The sequence below is a fragment of the Nansenia antarctica genome, assembly GCF_963989245.1.
Source record: "Nansenia antarctica genome assembly, chromosome: 13".
NCBI classification, from domain to species: domain Eukaryota; kingdom Metazoa; phylum Chordata; class Actinopteri; order Argentiniformes; family Microstomatidae; genus Nansenia; species Nansenia antarctica.
Genome location: NC_137683.1, coordinates 16,764,829 through 16,790,224, shown reverse-complemented (window position 1 = coordinate 16,790,224; position 25,396 = coordinate 16,764,829). Strand labels below are relative to the sequence as shown.

The following is a 25,396-nucleotide window of genomic DNA, read 5'->3' as shown; positions in this document are numbered from 1 at the left end:
CAGAATAAAGGAAATGTCATATCCCCTTTGGAGACCAGGACATGTGTGGTGCATAGCAGGCTATGCACCCCCCATGACGGTGACTCTATTGCTTGAATGATGGATGTGTATGTCAGGTGACGGTGTGATGCTGGTCAGAGTTGAGGGACGTTTGTATTCTAATACCCGAGTCATTCCCACCTCCAATGGTATAACATTGCCATCCTATTCGATGATCACAAAATGCTGGAGTAAACGCACACACACACACACACACAGACACACTCACAGACACACTCAGAGACACTCACAGACACGCACACACACACACGCACACGCACACACGCACACGCACACACACACACACACACACACACACACACACGCACACAAAGTTAGCATCTCAAGAACTCAATTGAGAGGAGTGGGCCCGACATCCCCCTGCACTATCTGTCTGGGAGCAGGGTCGATAGCCATTACCCTGAGGCCCGGTGGATCCATCCTGAGACAATTTGCAGCCAGCGGAGGCACAGGCGGCGCATGGCCACAGCTGTTTAAAGACATCACCTAGGAGATGTGGCGTCACCAACACAACGTGCCTACCTCAGGGACAAGGACAATCATCTAGCCACGCTCCAAACCACCACCAACAAGCTACCAACCAAGCACTGGTTAATTCCCTCTGGTTGAAAAATAAAGATTATTGGTATTTCCTGGTTATTTGAGTGTAGGTTAGGGCATCCCTATTTGGAATTCATGTTTTATTATTCAATTGTATTTGATAAAGAATTGGACTGTTACATTTGGTTCAGGTCTATTGGACATGAAAGCTTTCCTCTCTCATTGTCATTTGACCTCAATCTGTAAGGGTTTCCTGTGTATTGTATTCACTGATAAATGATCAAAGGAAACACGTTTTTTTTAAAGAGTGAAACACAAAAGGGATATTTTAAGACTTTTACGGTTGGAAATCCTTCCCTTTTATTTCAGCAACCAATGGTAATAAGAGCATTTGTATGAGATATCATGCCTCTAATGCCCTCCTCGTTCTACTTATCTCTACTTCAGCACTACTGCCTTGTATGGCCAGGGTGTGATTCTGAAGATGTATGTACTGTATGATGTAGCCTAACTGTATCTCACTGTTGCTCATTAATTATAGGCTTAAGTGTGAGTGTCTCTTCTCCCTGCAAGTGCTAATGATGAGGGGGGGGGGGGGGGGGGGTAAGAGTACAATCTAGCTAAGAAGACATTTTAACAGTCAAGCTATGAGGACATTTCCACAGAAATAATTATGTTTTAGCACTACTTCTGTACCGTTAAACGAAGGTTAGGGATAATTGGTGAAATAGTCATTGTTGCGTTTAAGATCATATTAAACGCATCGCTTTTAAAGTGAGTCTCCCGGAGTTTTAAGAGCTAATGGCATCCAGACACAATAGGTCCGGGTAAATTGAAACAAAAGTCCACTATACTAAAAATGGAATCTGTACGATACAATCTGATTTCTGTCGAAGAATACAGATTTGTTTTTCCCACAGATGCGAATACATTATGGTTACACGTGGTAACATTGTGGTAATTGAAAAAAACGAAACAATACATTTCTCAGGCACCTTCCACCTTCATATGAACAGGTCCCACATCGGAGGGTTTATTTTTACACATTCGAGCCCTGGCTTTATCCTTCAGAGAGAATACGCCTTGATGGGGGAACTCAGAAACAATGGCTAGTGCTAGCACCGTGGCTCAGCTGCTAAGATATGCAGAGGTTTTGTATTGTGGGAGGATTAGCGCACAGCGCCACAGATAAGCCGGGTTTTCACCGGGAACCCGGCGTTATGACTGAACCTCGTTTACGGGACGATCAAACGGTTAATCTCAATATTACTGTTGGCAAGCGCAGCCCTAAAAATGTGTCTACCTGCCTCTTCCCCTCCCTTGAACCTTCCCGCCCACCCGTCCTCTCTTATGCTTCGATTCGTCCTGGCTTCGAGAGAAAACACAACTTGTTTGCATATTTAAGGAACGTCTGGAGAAGGAGCCAGCAGTAATGGGATCAGGTGTGACTAATTCCTCTCTTCTTCTGGTCCTGTGCCTGTGTTTAAAGAATGTTTTTATTATGATGTTGCTTTTTGTTTTTTTGTTCATCCCTCCACTAAATTATGACATTATTATCTTTGACATTGGCATTTCATTAGCATAACAAGGGCTGAGATATCACCTCAGGGGAGTGAGTGGTAGTGTTTCTGTTTATGCCTCCTGGAGCTACTTTCCTTCTCAACACGACCAGCGCTATTTTCTTCATATTAAAGGAGAAAAAGACATGGGCCGTCACATAAGCTGCTGAAACATCCGCAAACCACGAAGGACATGCCTTTTTATCGTATTCCTCTAATAATATTTATATTATTTATACTATATTATACGTATGCCTAACCACGTGCGTACAGTTGTCTGTGTTGAAGTGTGTCTAGTGTGTGCTGAGCTAATACAGTAGCTACACTGTGGATCAGGCCTTATTGGAGAGTGGTGTGATACTGTAGCTCCAAAGATGGGAAATTAATTCCCATCAGCAATAAAAGGATTACAGTTCCTCCCTACAGTTCCCTCTCTCCAGATGTATCAGACCCAAAAACAAAAGGGCACTTTGTTTGCCATGCCTGATTTGAGGCTAATGTCCTTTGGTGGGATAAAAGTGGGACACATCTAAATGGCTCTTGTACAATACATGGGAGAGCGTGGGGGGAGAACAAAATAGAAGTAAATGTCAGGCAATAAAGCTAAGCCACAAAGTACAACGGCTTTTCAAATCAGGCACGTGGGATGTGTTTAATAGAGGAAAACATTCCTTGCTTTTGAATTCATTCAGGGCTAATTAGTTCTAGGCTGGCCGCAGAGGAGCAGTGGGGTAGGGAGTCGTCTCACAGCGGAATAAAGGGGCTGTATGGCTCTGAATAGACCAGCACACCTAGTAAACAGGGCACTGAAATCAAACTATCGGATTATCGGTGCCTGAAAGCATTACAGTTCAATATTTATGACTAATAAAAGGAGCCATTGTTTTATGGGGGGGGGGGGGGGGGGGCAGCTGAGAAATGGCCTGAAGAAATGGAAGCACTCTCAGATTGCTAAGGATTGTAAGGACCATCCCCGTCATGACTAACTTACTAACCAAAGTACCCAGAGTGAGCTGTGTAGATGTCCATTTCTTGACTTAGTGTAACAGTCTAATCATTGAATTAGATCAGCACCCTGATAACATAATTCAGGGGCTGTGTGGACATGTCGTTAAGTCATTATGTTGCAGTTAAGCCATTATGGCGGCGGCGGTAGCCTAGTGGTTAGGGAGGCCAGCTAGCAATCGGAAGGTCACTGGTTCGATCCCCGTCTCAGGAGTGAGCTGTATGTGCCCTTGAGCAAGGCACTTAACCACTCCAGGGGCGCCGACTATGGCTAACCCTGTCCCTAGAGCAAAAAATACCAGATTCCAACAATTGATTGACAAGTTAATTGCATGGCAAATAAAACATTATTATTATTATTATTATTATTATTATTATTGCCAACCTTAATTCATTGTGTGGTCTGCACCTTGTGAATTAAGAGTCATTAGTATACCACATTTTGTATTTTAAAGAGCTACAGGTCATATTGACGGACGTAGTTCAACCCGTGGTTAAATGTGGAGTGCGTTGCTGATTGAGCGTTGCTTCAGTCTTTATCGCCCACTCTCCCTTACACACTCTCCCTGTGCTGCCATTTATTTTTACAGAGGACGGAAAGCTCCTGTATTGCTTTTTCTTATGGTTCCGTTTTTGAAATCAATATGTTTTGGCTGAGAAATTGATGTGAAGAGGTTTCAAGTAAATGTCTACCTTTGCAGCTCGATTATAACTGTAAGGTCATAGTACACACACACACACACACACACACAGACACACACATACACACACAGACACACACATACACAAACGTGTTTGCCTCTCATCCATTATCGACATCATAATGCACTGACTGGCCACATTCAGCATTGTTATCAACATCACTAGCCTTTGCGCATAAAATTACATTGTTTCCAAACAATGTAATAGAACATATATGCTGTTTTCTGAGGAGGTAAGCTAGTTGAAGTAAGCTCAAGACAAGAGGCATATGTTATTCTGCAACAATCAATAACTGTTGTATAAGCAGTCAAATTAATTTTAAGTCAAACGATGTATGAAGCGATCCCAGATTGCTCCTTTAACCTGCATTTATTAACGTCAAGACAATGACTGTGAGGTGACACAGAATGGCTAATGCTATAATGTCAGACATCCATAGCCAGACTTCCATTTTAAAAGTGCTTCAGTGTGGGCCTACGCCTGTGTGTTTTTAGCATTTGACTGGAGTAGGTTACCACATACCAAACCAAACCCTTGAGGCCATGAGACAGTTCTGTTTCCTAGTGTCATCAGGGACACCTGAACAGGCCCTGCTGAAGATAGTATTTCACTGTTTGATTCACAGTGTGACTGTGTGTGTGTGTGTGTGTGTGTGTGTCTAGTGTGTGTGTGTGAATGTGTGTGTGTGTGCGTGTGTGTGTGTGCGTGTGTGTGTCTAGTGTGTGTGTGTGTGTGTGTGTGTGTGTGTGCGTGTGTGTGCATGCGTGTGCGTGTGTGTGCATGCGTGTGTGTGTGTGTGTGTGTGTCTAGTGTATGTGCATGTGTGTGTGTGTGTGTGTGTGTGTGTGTGTGTCTAGTGTATGTGCATTAGCTGGCAATAGGTGGCGAAGTCTTGGTGGGGGATTTGGCCATGGAGGACTTGGGAGCATGGTTCTGAATATTTAATTAGACTAGGGGGTTCTGGGTAGGGACATTGCTCCCCCAGCTAAGGTCCACTGAAACAAGATTTACAACAATTTCTCTTCCGCTGCACAGCCTCGTTATCCCTGCAGGCTAGCGCCTGAGATAAACCCCCAGAAGTAAATAAATAAATATGAATAAAACAAAGCAAAAAGCTAACAGATTAATGATATTGACGAAGCGCTGCTCGGTGGGAATGAATCCAGTGTTTATAGTAGCGATGCCTCACCCAGCCTCCCTGGAAGCTCGGAGACGCCCTGTTTCCCGAGGAAAATCAAAATGGCTGCCCCACTCCTTGTCTTCAAATATGGCTGGACCTTCTGATTGATTTCCAAAGATGAATCGTTCAAGAGGGTGTCTGTCATTCCACACAGTTGGAATATGCAAAAAGGTACTCCTCTCTCTCTATCTCTCTCATGACACAGTTCTTTAATGGGAGGGCGAGAGGATTGTTGATGCATGCTTCATTTCAGTTTAGGAAACAGTGGTACAGTACATGAATAACAGTCAGGCCATGAGTAACTCACAGGTGAGCTCACAGTCCTAGAGAGGCCATGAGTAACTCACAGGTGAGCTCACAGTCCTAGAGAGGGTTTTTAGGAGGTGCAAGCTTTCATTCCAGCAAAAACATATTGGGCCCTATTATGCACTTCATAAGTCTTAAGCAATAAGACGAGGCGGTAGATCTAAACTTAAGACGTGGAGGCGTGGTCAAGGCCACTTTGCTATTATGCGTGCGGTAGTGGGCGCCTAAAACCCGGCGCTAAGCAAAGAAATTAGTCATGGGTGTGTTTTGGGCGTCTTCTCAATCAACCCAATCAGCGTGCCAGGTGCCATTCCCTTTAAGAACCGGCTGCGTTAAGTCATTAGCGCTATGCTATTATGGAAGTCCTAAGAAGGAGGTCAGCGCGCTTCTCTGCCTCTCCCTTCTGAAATAAAGCATTTATACTGTGACCGTAATTGACGTCTTGCCGTGGAGCCACGTGCGTGTTCATGTGTGCCCACATGCATGCGCAAACTGCGGAGGCGCGCTCGTGTTTCAAAACGTGCATGAAGTCTAAACTTAAGAACTTTTCAAACCACTTCTTAGCGCTAGGAGCAAAGTCAGATCGCATAATAGCAGGGGCGCCTAGTGCACTTCATTAACATATGAACACTCCCACAATGAGTAATATATGCACGGGAGTATTACGTCTTATGTGTGGGCGCCTATCGACACCGGCATAATAGCAGTAGCGCGTATGAAGCGCATAATAAGGGTGGCGGTAGGTCTTAACCTGGCGGTGCGTCTTAATTAAGACTTAAGACGGCAAGTTAAGAAGTGCATAATAGGGCCCATTATGTTCAAACATAACTAACCATCGATGGTCACCTGTTAAGGCCCTCGGGCCTCAATCACGTACAGTATCAGACAATCAGACTGTCTGCTCCACTAATGCAGACAGGATACTGGTCCATGTCTAGAATCTCCATTGAGCCTAGACCACAATCGTTGTCTTTCTCTCTCTCTCTCTCTCTCTCTCTCTCTCTCTCTCTCTCTCTCTCTCTCTCTCTCTCTCTCTCTCTCTCTCTCTCTCTCTCTCTCTCTCTCTCTCTCTCTCTCTCTCTCTCTCTCTCTCTCTCTCTCTCTCTCACATACACGCACACACACACACACACACACACACACACACACACACACACACAGTAGTGTAGAGGTTCCGTCCTTGCACCACACACCTAAAACCCTTTTTTTAATTGTGCCAAAGTGCTGCAGAAGAAGGTAGAATAAGGGCCCCATCAATAAATCATGGCTGAAAAAGGCACAGGGTGCTTTTTGATCTTTTGACTCCTCAGATTCTTCAGCATGGCACTCCTGGGAGGACCCCCTCCACTCCCTGCCCTCCTCCCCCAGCCCCAAGCCAAGCTCCTCAAGGTTATTACAGAGAAATAAGATTGAATAAGTCACCAGCGAGCAAGTCCCATTCGAACAGATGTCAGACACGTGGGGGAGTTTTTAAAAAGTGCCCTTATGCACTCCCTCCCTCCCTCCCTCCCTGCCCACCCCTCCTTTACCCATCTGCGTCAGAGGGAGAGCGCTCTTCTCCCTCAAGCGTCCCACCTCACTCAAGAGTCTAAATATCACATCAGGGAACTTTGACTTCTCTCTTGTCTGGCGCCTGCAATTACCCAGCTCCAGTCTCCACACGGTAACAATAGAAAGCACCTTCTAAAAAAGAAGGAGCAAAGTGCCTTTTAACCAGAGCTATTATTTTAAATAGGATTTAAACCCCAGACAGGGGTTTTTAGGGGGTGAGAAGCGAGAGGCATCTCTGTGAAGCGATCATCATCATCATCGTATCACTGACGAATGTCAAGTGCACCTGTTGTATGTTACCCACGTCGCCTGTAGAAGTCTAAACAGAGACACTCCTCGAAGAGAGATATGTTGCCTATTGTTTTTAGTCAGTGTTGTTATTTGTTTCTCAACCATCTCCTTCGAGGTGGAGATTTCGTTTGTATTCAGAGCGATGATAGGCCTGGGTAATTGCCTAGGGGGCCTGCCACGCCAACATCTGTTGAAGGAGAATCATCCTTCAAGGTGAAGAGGATGGGATGGCACGGGTGCTGCTGCTGCCAGCCTTTTGTTAGGCTTAACGTCGCCTCTTGTCCACTCTTGTTTGGCAGGCGGATTTAGACTTGGCACCGAGAGTGGCTTTCTCTCTCTACACTGACCTGAACATCTCCCAGCTTCCTGTGCACGCATACATTTGAAAGCTGAACAAACAGAATAAAAAATGAATAAGTAAGTGTGCACACACACACACACACACTCACACACAGTACACGATCATACTCAGAGGACACTGTAAATGACACAGCTAAAGCAGCTTTTACTTTTCTTCTTTTTACATGTACATTTACATTGTACATTGTACATGGCACTTTCATTTTCTTTTCTGCATGACAAAGTGCATCCACATTAAATGATTGAGTGGGGTCCCTGAGTGAGTGCCTCAGTCACATCTATGTGGAAAGTGTTAGCTACACATAAGAGCACAGCTCGATTTGGATGACTATGATGATGATCAGTATTTCTTAAGTACACAGATGTGTATCTTCTTCAACTGTCTCTGCTGAAGTGGTTTCATATGTGACCCGTTCTAACGCTTTGGTCCTCATACCGGCAACCAATCAAAATGTTCTGAGTTTTCTTTTGAAACGGAGCTACGTTTCAAGGTTGTCGAGAATCACAACACAAACTCGCTAGTCAAGGCAAAATACTGCAAGGCAATGGATTCGGTGAGTAATCCCCACTGCTACCTAGTTGACTATAACACTACATTACAAATGTATTCACATTTTTCGAAAGAAAAGTCTGATCAATACGGATGCCGATATGAGGACCAAAGCATTAAAGCGTGTCACATAAAGACAGCATGGCATGGATACCCCCACTTCAACCAAAGTGTAGAATTCCACTAAACACTAGAGAGGATAGGCTGTAGCATCCCTTACCTTTGAGGTCCAGGTTGCGTGCTCCATTGGAGTGCTGGGTAACGGTGCGTGAGTCGATCTTGAGCGTGTGTACGTTATTGGCGTCCCGGGAGACCACCACGTTGTGCCACTGGTTGTCGTTGAGCGGCTTGTCGGAGTTGCCTTTCATCAGCGACGGTCCGTTGCCAAGGTCAAAGACATAATGGACATACCTGTGGAAACAGAGAGGTCGGGTGAGGACATGACAATAACGGTGTACGGTAGCGTGTGTGTGTGTGAGAGAGAGAGAAAAAGAGAGAGAGAGACACAATTCCGAATTTTTGCTCACATGTGGCACATATCGGATATGTAACATGTACGTGTAAACCAATAATAAAGCACAGTGAATCTGATATTCTCAGGTCCGATTCAGGCCTCATATCAATCATATCAATCTCATACCGGCCTCAATCAGATATGAATCGGATATGTGTCATTCCGACTGCGATCTAACCAGGCAGGTCGCATATAACTCTCAATTCCCATTTGTATGGAAGGCCATCAATGCAGACTTTTAGCGCGTTAAGAGGCAAATACCTGTCATAGCCAACGGGCTGTTCCATTCTACTGATGTCTAATGAGGTTGTTAGAAAGGAAGCCTGGAGGCACAGTTATTTTTGGCGGCTGCTTCTTCTTCTTTTGTTGTTTAATGGCAGTTGGCAAACAGCTTTTAGGTGCATCAAAATCATTGTAGAACATCACGGATAAGCACAACGATTTGTTTTGTGGCTTGAAAAGTTGACATATCACTGGAGTGAGCCTTGACAACCAAAACAGTGTCACCTAGGGCCCCAATTTGCTTCCGCTAAAGACCACTCAAACCATGTGCAAAGACTGCTTTGGTCATTTGGCTCCAACCAACACAAACTTTGCAACAGTATAGGTAGAGCAGTAACTGGGAGTGTTCAGAAGGTTGGCAAGGGGAGTGGGACAATACCACATTACATCATTACCAAAAAGTGAAGACATTGAAGACATCACTACATTGATCATAATTTGCACAGCAGTTGGGACAAATAATCGCTTATACCAGCAGCACCTCCTCTACAAACTATATGGAAGAAGGCCTAGTGTTGCATTACAATTATGTACACTTTATTCCCTAAAACAGGAATGACCAATGTTGCATACATCAATCGCCTCTGCGCTCTGTTCAATTACTAATGAATTCATACAACCCTGGTCTTTGATAGGATATAACATCAAATAGGAGAATATTTTAATCATAATGTATAGAATCCAGGAAAATAATACTCTACTTTATAAAAAACGCATTTAGAAAGCCTTCATGCACAAACGAAAAATAATTATGGTTGTTAGAATCACCTACTTCTTTAATCCATGGTAATAGGAGGGGAGACAATGAACGAGCATATAATAGGCATAAGGCGACCCCCCCCACGCATGATAGCCCCCACTGATCATTGGAACTGTGCGCATTGTAGCTCCATCAGGTTAAAAGATGAAGGCGTACATCTGGGAATGCCTGAGACTGAGAGGAAAACCTGAGAGGAAGGCCAAAATACTAAATATTCTATTTGATTCTTTTTTCAGTACTCTGAGTGCATTTAGCACTACCTACATCTTGCCCTTTAACCTTCTATCTCCCTACTGGCAACTATCACAATGTGCTTTCTCTCCATCCCTGTCATTTCATCCCTCAGGAGGACACACTCGATGCTTCAGCCCGCCTCGCCAACCCTTCCAATGTCCATAATGTCCATGTCCATGTCCATGTCCATGTATCCACCATGCTCAACTGACCACGGCCTCTTTGTCGAGGGAGGATTTCGGAACTGCCAGTCAGCGGTTCGGAAAAGCAGAGGCTATCTCAGCTTACGCCAGCTTCATGTCCTTCCGCTTCCTTGCACTCACAGAAACATGGTAAACACAGCTACTCTGGCAGCCCTCTCCGATGCCCACTCCTTTTCTCATTCACCTAGGCTCTCTGGTCGAGGGGGAGGCACAGGACATCTTCTGTCTCCTCCTATCAAACTTCACATTGTTGTTTACCGTCCGCTTCCTGTACGAGAGGGACGTCCTGCTCAGCTCCTTCCCTCAACACGGCACACCGCTCGCCTTCAACATCCAGTTAGAGAAGCTTCTTTCGTACGGAGTACTTGACCTTCCCTCTTCCAGTTTCTGATAATCATTTTGTATCCTTCTCCCTTCCCCTCAAATCCACCACTTCCCAGTTGGTCTCTACCCACACTGTATCTTCTCGTTGCAACCTATGAATCCTCTCCCCCACCGTTCTCTCCGTCTCTCCCACCATTTGTTGAATCCTTCTCCCCTTTATCCCCTAATTCAGCCTCCTCCACCCTCCTGTGCACTCTTTCTTAATCCTTTGACTGTCTCTGTCTGCTGACCTCGAGGTCAGCACCATCCTCTCCACACGCTCACCCTGCAAGCTTGTAGAATAGGGCTCCGGGCAGCTGAGAGGAAATATGAGGAACACCGGAAAACCTCCCTGATGACCTAAACCCATATGTAACCGGGTTTGATGAAAATGTCTGCAAGTCCGCAAGACAAATTTCAGGTCAGAGGTGTGAACACTTCTATAGTGTGAGCTTGCATGCTTTCGATAGACTCAGTGTACTGTACTTGTTGAAGTCATCCTGTACTGTAAGAAGTAGTAGGCTAGTGGAATCATTTCAATCCACAGTATTATTCTACAGGAAATCTACAAATCAATGAATGAATCGCTAGTTTTGATTCCACACAACATCACCGTTCATTACGAAAGCATTTACCTTTTCAAAAAATCTAGTATATCTCTAACAAAGCTAGCTAGCAAGCTAACACTTGTGGCTAGCGTGGTAAACATACACACACAAACACTTGTATACGTTCGTACACAACAAACAAATCCGCTTATAACTCAGCTAACAAAAACAAACAAACAAACAAACAATCTTCTACCAAAGCTAGCTAGCTAGCTAACAAGCTAACACCTGTGTGGCTAGTACACTAGTTAACACTAGAACTGACGTGCCTTTTTACCTACTAAAAGAGCCCCTCTTTACAATGCTAAGCTGCTATATACACACAACGACCACTAGTTGGCCACTTCTAAATTAGCCTGTTTCCTACACAGAAAAACTAAAGCAAAATAGCTTTATATTAGCTTATCCTGATGTGATTTTGAAAATGTAAGGATACTGGGTGGTAGAACGCACATCTAGGAACAGTCATGAAAGGAGGGTCCATATATTTCTTTACCACAGCCCACAGGAAGTCTCCGGCGCTCCAGATAGCCAGTCCGCTACTGTCGTCATTATGTTACCAGATGTAAATCCACCTAACCCTAACCCTTAATCCACTTCACCTACTGTAGCTCAACAAACAAAATAAATAGTGTATGAGAAAAGTCAAGATAGGTTTATTAAATCATTCTACAGCGCTCGGAGACTCCCAGGTTGAATTTGGTGCCAAGTATAGGCTTGCTGTGTGGTTAGATAACAATATAGACACTTATAGACACTATATAATTATATTATAGACACAAATGCTGCCCGTTATGATCAGATAAGTGTCTATTTGAGCGTAATATGTGTTCAAATTTGCCAACTTGCACTTTGTCATGTCTTCTGAAAACTACCATTTACTCTGCTGCACTTTGTGGTGACAAGAGAATTACCAATACAGTCTTTGCACATGGTTTTAGTATTACACACCACTCTTTAGGGCGCCCAGAGTACATATTTATTTCCAAAAACTAAATATTGAAGAATTCTCAGAAGTACTGTCAAAAAAATACCGTGGAGATATAAAGAACCATATTGCATACTGTACTGGCAAACAATAAAACGTTTTACTGCTGGGTATGTTGGAGAGTTTGCCAATGGAGGCAGGGGGGGAGAGAAGAAAAGCTGCCTTTCTCTCTCTCTGCCTCCTTGACCAAAGGGAGGTGCTGGGTGAAGTGATGTGGACTTCCAGCTGTTTAATTGCCTGCTGCAGAACTGCAGATCCCCTGCACCTCTGAGAAGGTCGCACATTAAACCGCCTCCCGGATAATCTTTGTATTTTATTTAAAATGTTGTTTGAGAAATGTTCACAGACCTTAGCTCCAGGTTCTCGGGGTGAATAAATAAACTTAGAGCACATCGACTTTCTTGCTACTTCACATTAGAAAAGAAAGATACTTCCAATTCGGACATCGGGGTGTTTTATTTATTACGTTTTGAAATGTTAATGCAATGCAGGTCTTCCTCCCACATCCCCGGCTTTGCAACCGTAGGTAACTGTTAAAACCCATGCTATTGGCGACCTTGAGTGCCATGAAAGGCGACTTATAAAATAAATGTATTATTATTATTATTTAAGGTAACCTTTTCTTGGAGGAAGAGAACGCACATCGCAGAAAACCAGAAAACACACTCTAGTTCCAGATGCAAAAAAGTGTCCATTTAATATGACAAAGGCTACGGCCGAAACCGTTGTCATATTAAATCTACACTTGTTTGCATCGGGAACTAGAGTGTGCGGCTTCTACTCCATTTAACCTTTTCTTTATCTGGAATTTACAACTAGATGGCCAAATACATATTCTTCATTGATAAAGAATAAGGATTGTATACATATGTACCGTACATCCAGATAGGCATCTGGTATTTACAGACAACAATGTTTCCTCCATCTTTTGTTTCCCTACAATAAAAACCTGTTTTCAGCATTCAGTAGAGCCATAAACCAAACTGATTATTACTGCTCCCTCAGAAATGAAAAGACCTGCATTCAACACCGACTGATTCATAGCACCACTGAACACCAACAAGTGCTCAGCTCTCTACCTTATTTTGGTTCAGTCGGAGACATCTTAAATGTTTATTTTATTTTATTGTACAACTTTCAATGAAGATCATTTTCATTGTCAGGGATTTAACTCAAACATGTCTATTTTAACTGGTCTTGGTTACATGCTAGTGGAATTATGTTTCATTCTGATTTACATATGTATAACACCAATAACTATTCATCTAAGCAAGCTAACAGAGAACCAGATCTTTGTTGTTCTTGCGCCATCCAAACAAAATGTCCAGATCAGACTCACCCTTTCACCAGCTCCACAACGATGAAGTCGCTGCCGTCTCCGGAGTTGAAGAGCAGCAGGCCGTCCGAGGTGGTGGTCTTGAACTGGAAAAAGAGATGCATGGAGGCGTAGGCCTGCAGAGTGGCTAGCGCTAGGTAGCTGCCTTTCGTTCGAAAGGTCACGGGGTCGGCGATGATGTGCCGCATGCCGAAGCGTGCGTTGAGCTCGCAGTAGGAGATGTCGCCGTTCTTACACTGGTCCAGGTAAGGCACCCCGTTGACCGTCAACCCCTGAAGGTGACCGATGAAGTTGGACGGCACCACGGAGATGAAGCGCCGTTCTGTCATGATGCCCGTCTCGATGTTGTGGAACTCCAGTCGCGTGTGGGCGCCCGTCATCTGGCCTGGAGGAGGAAGACAGGGATATGAATGGAGGAAGACACAGGGATATGAATGGAGGGAGACAGGGATATGAATGGAGGGAGACAGGGATATGAATGGAGGGAGACACAGGGATATGAATGGAGGGAGACAGGGATATGAATGGAGGAAGACACAGGGATATGAATGGAGGGAGACAGGGATATGAATGGAGGGAGACACAGGGATATGAATGGAGGGAGACACAGGGATATGAATGGAGGGAGACACAGGGATATGAATGGAGGAAGACAGGGATATGAATGGAGGAAGACACAGGGATATGAATGGAGGGAGACACAGGGATATGAATGGAGGGAGACAGGGATATGAATGGAGGGAGACACAGGGATATGAATGGAGGGAGACAGGGATATGAATGGAGGGAGACACAGGGATATGAATGGAGGGAGACACAGGGATATGAATGGAGGGAGACACAGGGATATGAATGGAGGGAGACACAGGGATATGAATGGAGGAAGACAGGGATAAGAATGGAGGAAGACAGGGATATGAATGGAGGGAGACACAGGGGTGTATACAGGCTTTAACACTAGAACAGCCGTGCTTTTTTTTACCTACTATAAGAGCCGCCTTGGAGGTCAAATGACCATAGTCTTTACAATGGAAAGCTGCTATTTACACACAACGACCACTAGATGGCCGGCTTGTAAATTAGCCTGCTTCCTAGACAGAAAAACAGCAAAATAGCTTTATACTAGATTCCTGATGTGATTTTGAAAATGTAAGGACACTAGGTGGTAGAACGCACATATCTAGGAAAAGTCATGAAAGGAGGGTCCTGAAATTTGATCGAGTGCAACATTTATTTTACTCACACCCACCCATGGGTGTTCTAGTGTTAAACTAGTATGAGGCAGCTACATAGACTAAATGAGTTTCGCTATAGTTTAATTATGAGAGCAACTCAACTTCACCTACGTTCTATCCCATGGCTATAAGCACACATAACATGATTGGTGATGATAAGTGCTACCTAGAAATGTGCAGTAATGAGCTAGGTAAGACACTTATCAAAGATACGTCAGTGTTCAAGTCCCTGCAGGGTCTCTGTGGGTATTTCCTCTCCACCACAGCTAGTTCACCCCGGCTATTTATCAGCTCCGGCCCTTTCCTTCACAGGGTCATTCCTCGCCCCGGGCCTTATCGTGCCTCTCTTCACTCACCGCTTACCGCTTACCTCTTTTTTCCTCACCTTCTTCTCTCGCCTTTTCAACCATCCCTCCATCTCTCCTTTCATCCAGCCCAGGGGGTGGTAGGTAGTGGATACTTGGTCATTCCGCCTCCTCTCCATCACTCATATCACCTATCACCTATCAACTCCCCCCCCCCCCCCCTACCTTCTACCCCCTCCATGCCTCTACTGCCCAGGGGTGGTGGTGTGATGGGTGGTGGTGTGAGGGCTGGTGGTGTGATGGGTGGTGGTGTGACGGGGGGTGGACACTCACCTTCTACGGTCACGTTGTCGACGGAAAGCTGGAGGTTCTTGCCCCGCCGCACCACCTTGACTGTGTGCCACTCGTTATCGTTCAGCTTCTGCCCTGCGAAGAGCGTCTCCGGTCCTTTACCTGAGAGAGGGAGAGCCTGGTCACCCAGCCGGCCTGCAAGGCTCGCCGGACACAGAGCAACTTAACTACTGTAAAAGCCCACAGGGGAGAAACAGCGAGCGGAGAAAACCTGCACATTTACGATGCATACCATCATATACCCATACTGTCATACACACTGCACACACACACACACACACACACACACACACACAAAAACAGACATACACACACACACACACACACACACAAAAACAGACACAGACACAGACACAGACACACACACACACACACACACACACACACACACACACACACACACAGACATTCACATACACATATACACACACAGACATTCACATAAATACACACACACACACACACGTTGTTCTCATGTCCATCACACAGAAGTAACCCTGAAAATAAAACTGAACTCAGAGCCACACTGTAGCAATTGTCAGACAGTGAGCAGAGGGAAGTTGCTCCTTACTGAAGTCAACCACTACACCTGTCACAGACCGCAGGAAGAAGAGGAAGACGGGTTTCCTGTCCATCGCCTGCTGGAGTGTCATGGAACTTCTGTCAAGGATGTTTGTGTTACAGTTTTTTTGAAGACAGAGCCTTCAGCGTGGCCGCACCTACTCTCTGGAACTCCCTCCCCACAGTGATCCGCAACGCCCCTCCCCACCCTGGACTCCTTCAAATTAGCCCTCAAAACACATCTGTTCTCCAAGGCCTTTGGGCCCCTAGTCATTGTTTCAGTTTTGCTTTGTTTGTTTTCTGTTTTGTCTGTCTGATCATTCCCTTAGAATTGTAAAAGCGTCCTTGGGTTTTTTGAAAGGCGCTAAGTTTATTTAATATAAAGTTTAAAATCATACATAGTTTGAACGATTTTCACAATAATTAATATTTCATTATAATAATGGTTTGATTCATAGTAATCATAGACAGAATAGTTTACTCTGTACAACTGTAAAGTATTAGGCAACAATAATTAATCAGAAACGCAGCGATGTGCTTCTATCCTTTAGTGTTTTTTTGTTTTCTTTCAGTATCTTTGCAGAAAGTAAGTCGTTTTTACGATTGCTAAGTCAGAGTGTTCAAAACTGAAGTCACATTGTCAAAACTCTTCATACAGTCAGCGAAACAGAAGTCATTGCTTTCACACAAAATGCATTCAATGACCACGTTCTCCAAAATCCATGAACTCTTCTCTCCTTCAAACTCCACCACCTGCAAAACACTATGTATGTGCAACACATTTTTCCAATGTTATTAGCAGAATATATACAATGAAATGAAATAGACTAGATGCATTGCCAGGGAAGACATTAGATGTGACCAGATGCAGACTAGAGGGTGGACCAGATTGCTATTTCTGTTTACTTTTTTGGTTTGAACTTTTCATTTTCCACTTTTCATTTTTCATGGATTTTGGAGAACGTGGTAATTGAATGCATTTTGTGTGAAAGCAATGTAAAAATGAGTCACAGTTTGGTCCACATGGACTTCACAAACCTAACCCTACACATGGTTTCGCAGACTGTATGAAGAGTTTTGACAATGTGACTTCAGTTTTGAACACTGCGACTTAGCAATCATTAAAAAAACTGTAATATTAATACTATGTTACAGGAAGAAGCTTTGAGCAGAGATGATATTTAGGATGAGGGGGTTGCTTTAGCCCCACCGCCCCCACCACCACCCCCACCACCACACACACTCCTCCCTCCACCACCACCACCACACACACTCCTCCCTCCACCCCCACCACCACACACACTCCTCCCTCCACCACCACCACACACACTCCTCCCTCCACCCCCACCACCACACACACTCCTCCCTCCACCCCCACCACCACACACACTCCTCCCTCCACCCCCCACCACCACCACACACACTCCTCCCTCCACCCCCACCACCACACACACTCCTCCCTCCACCACCACCACACACACTCCTCCCTCCACCCCCACCACCACACACACTCCTCCCTCCACCCCCACCACCACACACTCCTCCCTCCACCCCCCACCACCACCACACACATTCCTCCCTCCACCACCACACACTCCTCCCTCCACCACCACCACCACCACACACACTCCTCCCTCCATCCCCCACACCCACCACACACACTCCTCCCTCCACCACTACATGCACCACACACTCCTCCCTCCACCACCACCACCACACACACTCCTCCCTCCACCACCACCACCACCACCACCACCACCACCACACACTCCTCCCTCCACCCCCCCACCCCCACACACACTCCTCCCTCCACCGCCCCCACCACACACACTCCTCCCTCCACCACCACCACCACATACACTCCTCCCTCCACCCCCCCACCCCCACACACACTCCTCCCTCCACCCCCCCCACCCCCACCATCACACACTCCTCCCTCCACCGCCCCCACCATCACACACTCCTCCCTCCACCCCCCACCACCAGCACCACACACTCCTCCCTCCACCACCACCAGCACCACACACTCCTCCCTCCACCCCCCACCACCACCACACACATTCCTCCCTCCACCACCACCACCACCACACACACTCCTCCCTCCACCACCACCAGCACCACACACACTCCTCCCTCCACCCCCCACCACCACCACACACATTCCTCCCTCCCCACTACCACCATCAGCACACACTCCTCCCTCCACCATCACCACACACTCCTCTCTCATCCTCCTCTCCTCTCTTCCTTCTCTCTGTTGTCTCGCCGCTCGTGCCACATGAGACCCAGGCTGACGCTGTAACATATGGTGCAGGAGAAATGCTTATCAGAGCCATGTTAACTCTCTCTCTCTCTCTCTCTCTCTCTCTCTCTCTCTCTCTCTCTCTCTCTCTCTCTCTCTCTCTCTCTCTCTCTCTCTCCCAACTGGGCATTGACTATATATAGCCTTCCAATGACACAGCCTAATTATTGCCAAGTGTGGCAGGAAGTGGGTGGGTGAGTGAGTGAGTGAGTGAATGAGAGAGAGTGAGTGTGTGTGTGTGTCTGAGAGAGAGAGAGAGAGAGAGAGAGAGAGAGAGAGAGAGAGAGAGAGAGAGAGAGAGAGAGAGAGAAAATAGTATAGTTTCTGACGAAGGCAGCGGAACTGAATCTGTCTGTCATTGAGCTGTGGCGAGTCGGCATGATTTGCTTATGGATGTGCAAAGTCATGGTCAGTCGGTGGTCACTGAGACAACAACAACAACAACAACAACAACAGAGTATCCTTACAGAGTCAAACAAGAACCGTCCTTCTGTTAAAAGCGAAAAAAAGTGAAAATGGATACTGTAAACAACCCACAACAACAAACAAAAGAGGACATAACGGACATCCCGTAGCACGACCTGGAGGCTAGAACACAGGCTAGTCATGAGAGCGAGCGGTCGACTTGCAGTGCGTCACGCATTCACCGAGGCAGAGATAACGGTGATTAGAGAGGGGAAAAATAATAGAGTCTGTAAACAAACGTATAATGAGGGAGTCTTCCACTTGGCTGCCAGTGTAACCAGCCTGAAACAGCACAGTACGTATCCTCCATTAGTGACATAGTTAGGCTTGAATCCTAGCAAGACGCTAACAACGCCTCTGTCCTCAAGGAAGCCAGTCACTTGCATTAGCAATCCCCTGTATGTGCTCCAGGGTCGCACTGGACCAAGGGCATGTTTGGCCTCCAACACAGCTAGGGCAGACATTTTGTTTATATGCAAGAAGAGGCAGACCCAAAATTAGAAACATCTCCATATTTCCAGTGCTGAGGGTGGCCGGCTATATAGGTATGTATGTAGGTGCTGCTAGATGATAAAGTGTAGCGTGGTGGAATGTGAGTTGTGTGTGTGTGTGTGTGTGAAATGATTGAGTTTCGAGGCAAAAAGTTCCATCAACTGATAGCCGCACACACACACACACACACTCACGCCGGCACACACACTGGAGAATGGAGTTTTCCCATTTACCGCTGCTACCCTTTTCCTTGGCTTTTTGTCTCGAGCCACATGAAATTGGATAGAGAGACTTTTAATCACACTGTGTGTGAAGTAAATAGGAGGCTAAAAGTCCCTCACTGCAGAGCAAGAGAGAGCAAGCGAGAGAGAGAGAGAGAGAGAGAGAGAGAGAGAGAGAGAGAGAGAGAGAGAGAGAGAGAGTGCAATAGTAGAGAACAATAGTAGTTTGAAGCATGAGCCCTTAACACTAGTCCTACCTACGGGTGGTCTACGAACAAGATGGTACAGTATAATACAATTATCCTTCCCTGACATTTCCTCGATGTCTGTTTTCCCTTTTACATACTGTAATAGTATTGTTACAACTTCTAAATCACACACCAAAACATAATAATATCTGTAAGCATTTTCAAGACTACCACACCTTTTTGATAGCCAACATCTACATGCTACACCCTGGGGCTCGATTACTAATACCTGCTCCCAAAAGCACTAATGGTCCTGTTGAGCTGGCCTTACCGTCGATTCACCCTGACTTCCCAGTTATGAATGGCTTACCCATTTCCACCGTAAAGGGTCGCACACATAGAAAGGCATTAACAGTGATTTGCATTAACAGTGTGTTATTTCATGAGAATAGAAGCCAACGCTCACCCAGCCTCCAGATATTATTTCAATGAGCATCCTATGATATGGATGATAGCCATGTGTGTGTATGTAGGCTACTGTACAGTATGTGTGTTTGTGTAAAGGCCAATGATGTTGATGACGTAATAAATCGATGAGGCAAACAATTTCCTCTCCCGTATGTGTGTGTGTGTGTGTGTGTGTGTCTGGCTAGTTCATGAAAACACAGTTACTGTGCTCAGTATTTCCCTGAGCGACCAGGTTGCTTCAGGGAACCAGGTTGATTGCAAAAACCAATCAATCAACCAATCAACCAATCAACCAATCAACCAATCAACCAATCAATCAATCAATCAATCAACCAATCAACCAATCAACCAATCAACCAATCAACCAATCAACCAATCAACCAATCAACCAGTCAACCAATCAACCAGGTTGATTGCAAAAACGCAACCAAGAGCTTTCTTCCCGATGTCAAAAATGTGCAACAGTCCATCCATATGATATCATGTATACGTACAGTTAGCTCTTTAAATCAATGATGTAATGATTACACAGTTACACTAAAGTCAACAAATGGATGTCTCCGGACCTCCCACTGCTTAGTACTGAGGTCCCGGCGCTTCTAGTGTTAACATCAGGAGAGGTTACCCAGGGTCAGGCCCATGTGAATGAATAGGAGAGGGTCAGGGTCAGGACCATGTGAATGAATAGGAGAGGGTCAGGGTCAGGACCATGTGTTATTTATCTGGGTAGGCCGTAACGGGCCATCAGAGAGCTGCTATGTGGCGCCACACACACACACACACACACACACACACACACACACACACACACACACATTGACACGACCACCCCCCGCACACCACACATAGAAGCACACAAACACACACACACACACACACACACACACAAACACACACACACACACACACACACATATACACACAAATGCTATCCAACTCGTTTTAAAGTACCCACTCGATATAATAAACAGTTTAACAGTTTAACGATCAATAAATACTTATTATTTGTGTATTCACTGTATTGGATTCACTGTTGTCGTTTGCCGTAGGCTACCGGTAAGTGATAATGACTTGTAAACATACTTTCGTTTTAGGACGTGTTCAAAAGCAAGGACTGTTTATGTTCATCCAAATATGTGTAGTTATGAGTTTTTAGCATGTCAATGTTCTCTCAGCATGTTGCAACGCAGTTAGACGTTCGTAGCGATGTACCATTGTTAGCCGATAGCTGTTAGCAGCGTTTGTTGTGGTTTGATCAGTCACTTTTCTCCCATTCAGTGTTTGAGGTGTACCAACATTCAAATACGCCTGTCGTCTTGAATTATTTCCAATGTCAATGTATGACACATCATTTGAAAGCTTACAATCTGTAGTTTCAGACTACGTAAAAAAAAAAAAAAAATCTCATGTTTAATATATTTTCCTTTGCCTCTTAAATGTTGTTATTATATTAAATATGTCTTCTTATATGCACCCTAACATTTTTTACAGATTATGAAAGAGCAGAAAAGCTTTCAAATGATGTGTCATACATTGAAATCTGAAAAGACGATAAATGTGAATGTTGGTACACCTCAAACCAAATACCGGAGAAAGTCGCTCTGAATCAAAACAGACGCGTTTGCTACAATCGTGTTGGTAGCTAGCTAGCAGCTAAGAAAGAACATCGCTATGAACATCAAACTGCATGGACCTTTCCACAACATCATGAATGGTTGGTCTTGGAGCTACACATAGACAACACACCTGTCTATTCACAGGTTTGGTGTGTTTTGTTTTGCTACTTTATGTATTTGAAAAAAACAAAAAACAAAAAACAACAACAACATATATCCCAATATTTGATTGTATGCAATCTGTGTATTAAAATGTTGTATTGTTTTTCGTATTGGTCTTGTAGGCTACTTTGGATTACCTGTACAGTGTGTTTACCTTTGGGTAAAATATTCACTATAATATACATACTGTATATGAATTCAGACAGCAGCCCTCATCTGAGTAGAGAAAAGTAGAGCCAAGTGAGTGATGGTATGGTGGTGCCCCATCTCAGTATCCCCCTGCTCATTAAGAAGAGAAGCGATAGTAAAATGCAATTAATTTTCATCGCTCCGCTCTCCTGCTTCACTTTGTCTCTGAGATCAATGGGGGAATAGCTCTGATCACACAAACAAAGGATGATATTTGCTTTCTCTCCCTTGTTCTCTCACTATCATCCTAACTATCCTCCTCCTCTCTCTTTCTCTCTCTCTCTCTGTTTTTTTTTTCTTACTGTATGTGTCAGCTGAAGGGGGATGGCACTGAGATTTGTGATCTCGTAGATCACCTCATTTAGGTCCGCTGGATCACTCCCATTGACTATGTTGTGAAGTAAATTAGATTGCAGACCGTTGCATAATTATCAACATTCATTCATCATTGATTGCAGTGTTTCAGTGTAAACAACCTTGATTAATGCGGTTGAGTCAATGAGAACACCCAGTCAATCAATGGATATGGATCGTCAACATAAGTGATCATCATGCATGTGTGTGTGTGTGTGTGTGTGTGTGTGTATGTGGGTGCACGTGCATGTGTGTGTGTGTGTGTGTGTGTGCACACGTGCACGTGTGTGTATATGCCTGTGTGTGTGTGTGGGGGGGGGTGTGTGCACATGTGTGTGTTTGTGTGTGTGTGTGTGTGTGTGTGTGCACGTGTGTGTGCGTGTACGTGCGCATGTCTCAAACCTTAATGGTGCCTGTCTGATCACAGAGGCCGCGACCGCTGACCTAAAAGGGATGAGTGTCTACATAGAAGACTGGTTAACTGTCTTATAGCACAGCTGCAATGACATCATGAACCAAGAATGACTATGTTTCGGCCCATTCAACTAGACCAGCTATGTTCGTGTCTATGACACCCGGATGCGTGGGGTTGCCTGGCGACCGCTAAACGGTGTTGCCGAAAATAGCCCCTCGCCGCCGCCGGTGGTGCTGCGGAACAAAATACTGTCGCTAACTAGGAGGACATGGCTGGGAGGGTAATTGGCCACAGCGAAGGTCTTCGCTCCGCCTCAGGGTTCACACAGCCCCAGAGAGCTCAGGAGCGATCAGAGGCTAGCGAGCTAGAGCACGCCACGGAACGACAGGGGCCGCGGAACGCAGGGCCGGCGCCGTCGCGAGCGATAGCGTCAGAGGCAGTGCTGATTTCGTCTCCACCCGTCGTGACTCACGAGAGAACGTTAAGAACCTCTCCTACTGCAGTGGGGTCGTCGAAGCGTGCGTCAATAAAGCGTGAGTCATCTGTGGTGTAGGGAGTCAGATACGACCGCAGGGTGTATAGAGTCACTGTGTCCCGGAGTCAGAGGGTGAGAGCGGGGGGGGGGGGGGGGGTATCTGGGAGACGAGGAGTCTCAACAAACTAGACGCTGTTCCGTTCCAGCGTGTCGAACTATGTGACAGCTTCAATCGTACAAGACTATTGCTGCACCTACTTGTGTATCTAATATGGGCATACATGCATTTTATCCAGTACTATGCTAATATTTATAATACAGTTTGGAAATATGACATATATTTTTTTGATTTTTATGAAATGAAACAATATCGTCTTATATTAATAACCTCTTGTGGACAGACTGCTGAACAACAGAATCCTAAGGCAGGAGGGAGACATCCAAAGTGATGACTCGCTGATGGGACAAAACGCTGTAAACTGCATCTTTTTGTGTGTGCCATTTTTTTTGTTTCTGACATCCCGCTATCTTCTCTGGTAAAAACAGAGAAAAAAACAGTTCACAGTGAGTTCACATCACATCACTTTAGTAGATTCTGAAACTGACTGCATGATACATTTTGCAAGGTGACTGACTAGAATAATTGTACAGTACCTGCTATTTTACAGTACCTTTAACCACGGTACAGGAGCACTGCCTGCATCAAATTCCCTGCAAGGGGAAATCATTCTGAGACGATATTTCTGAGGTCAGGAGACTCAGCAGCACAGCCACCCAGGCACACAGAGGGATAGCACAGCGTCAGACCGCAGTCTAATTAAAACAGGCCTCTGACCCATCCTCCCCCCTATCCTCCTCTCCTCTTTTTCCTCCTTCTCTCATTCTCAGCTCAGTAGCCCCCCTCGCAGGATGAAGAGAGGCAGGATAGAGGGATGCAGGATAGAGGGATGCAGAGGAAGAGAGGCAGGGATGGAGGGATGCAGATGAAGAGAGGCTGGGATGGAGGGATGCAGAGGAAGAGAGGCAGGGATGGAGGGATGGAGATGAAGAGAGGCAGGGATGGAGATGAAGAGAGGCAGGGATGGAGATGAAGAGAGGCAGGGATGGAGGGATGGAGATGAAGAGATGGAGGGATGGAGGGATGCAGAGGAAGAGAGGCAGGGATGGAGGGATGCAGAGGAAGAGAGGCAGGGATGGATATGAAGAGAGGCAGGGATGGAGGGATGGAGATGAAGAGATGGAGGGATGGAGGGATGCAGAGGAAGAGAGGCAGGGATGGAGGGATGGAGATGAAGAGAGGCAGGATGGAGGGATGCAGGATAGAGGGATGCAGATGAAGAGAGGCAGGGGTGGATGGATGGAGATGAAGAGAGGCAGGGATGGAGGGATGGAGTTGAAGAGAGGCAGGGATGGAGGTATGGAGATGAAGAGAGGCAGGGATGGAGGGATGGAGATGAAGAGAGGCAGGGATGGAGGGATGGAGATGAAGAGAGGCAGGGATGGAGGGATGCAGATGAAGAGAGGCAGGATGGAGGGATGGAGATGAAGAGAGGCAGGGATGGAGGGATGCAGAGGAAGAGAGGCAGGGATGGAGGGATGGAGATGAAGAGAGGCAGGGATGGAGAGATGGAGATGAAGAGAGGCAGGGATGGAGGGATGGAGTTGAAGAGAGGCAGGGATGGAGGGATGCAGATGAAGAGAGGCAGGGATGGAGGGATGGAGAGGAAGATAGGCAGGGATGGAGGGATGGAGATGAAGAGAGGCAGGGATGGAGGGATGGAGATGAAGAGATGGAGGGATGGAGGGATGCAGAGGAAGAGAGGCAGGGATGGAGGGATGCAGATAAAGAGAGGCAGGGATGGAGGGATGGAGATGAAGAGAGGCAGGGATGGAGGGATGCAGATGAAGAGAGGCAGGGATGGAGGGATGGAGATGAAGAGAGGCAGGATGGAGGGATGGAGATGAAGAGAGACAGGATGGAGGGATGGAGATGAAGAGAGGCAGGGATGGAGGGATGGAGATGAAGAGAGGCAGGATGGAGGGATGGAGATGAAGAGAGGCAGGGATGGAGGGATGGAGATGAAGAGAGGCAGGATGGAGGGATGGAGATGAAGAGAGGCAGGATGGAGGGATGGAGATGAAGAGAGGCAGGGATGGAGGGATGGAGATGAAGAGAGGCAGGGATGGAGGGATGCAGATGAAGAG

At 45.8% G+C, this 25,396-nt stretch overlaps 1 protein-coding gene across 1 annotated transcript in view; it reads right to left on the bottom strand.

Moving 5' to 3' along the window:
- The window catches only part of nrxn2b (neurexin 2b), a gene marked incomplete at both ends in the record, with an annotated part of 540,835 nt that overhangs the window by 253,660 nt on the left and 261,779 nt on the right, over nt 1-25,396 (bottom strand). The window contains 3 exon segments of the mRNA XM_080544021.1: nt 8,325-8,515; nt 13,396-13,777; nt 15,266-15,385. Of these exon segments, the coding sequence (XP_080400147.1) occupies nt 8,325-8,515; nt 13,396-13,777; nt 15,266-15,385 (693 nt within the window).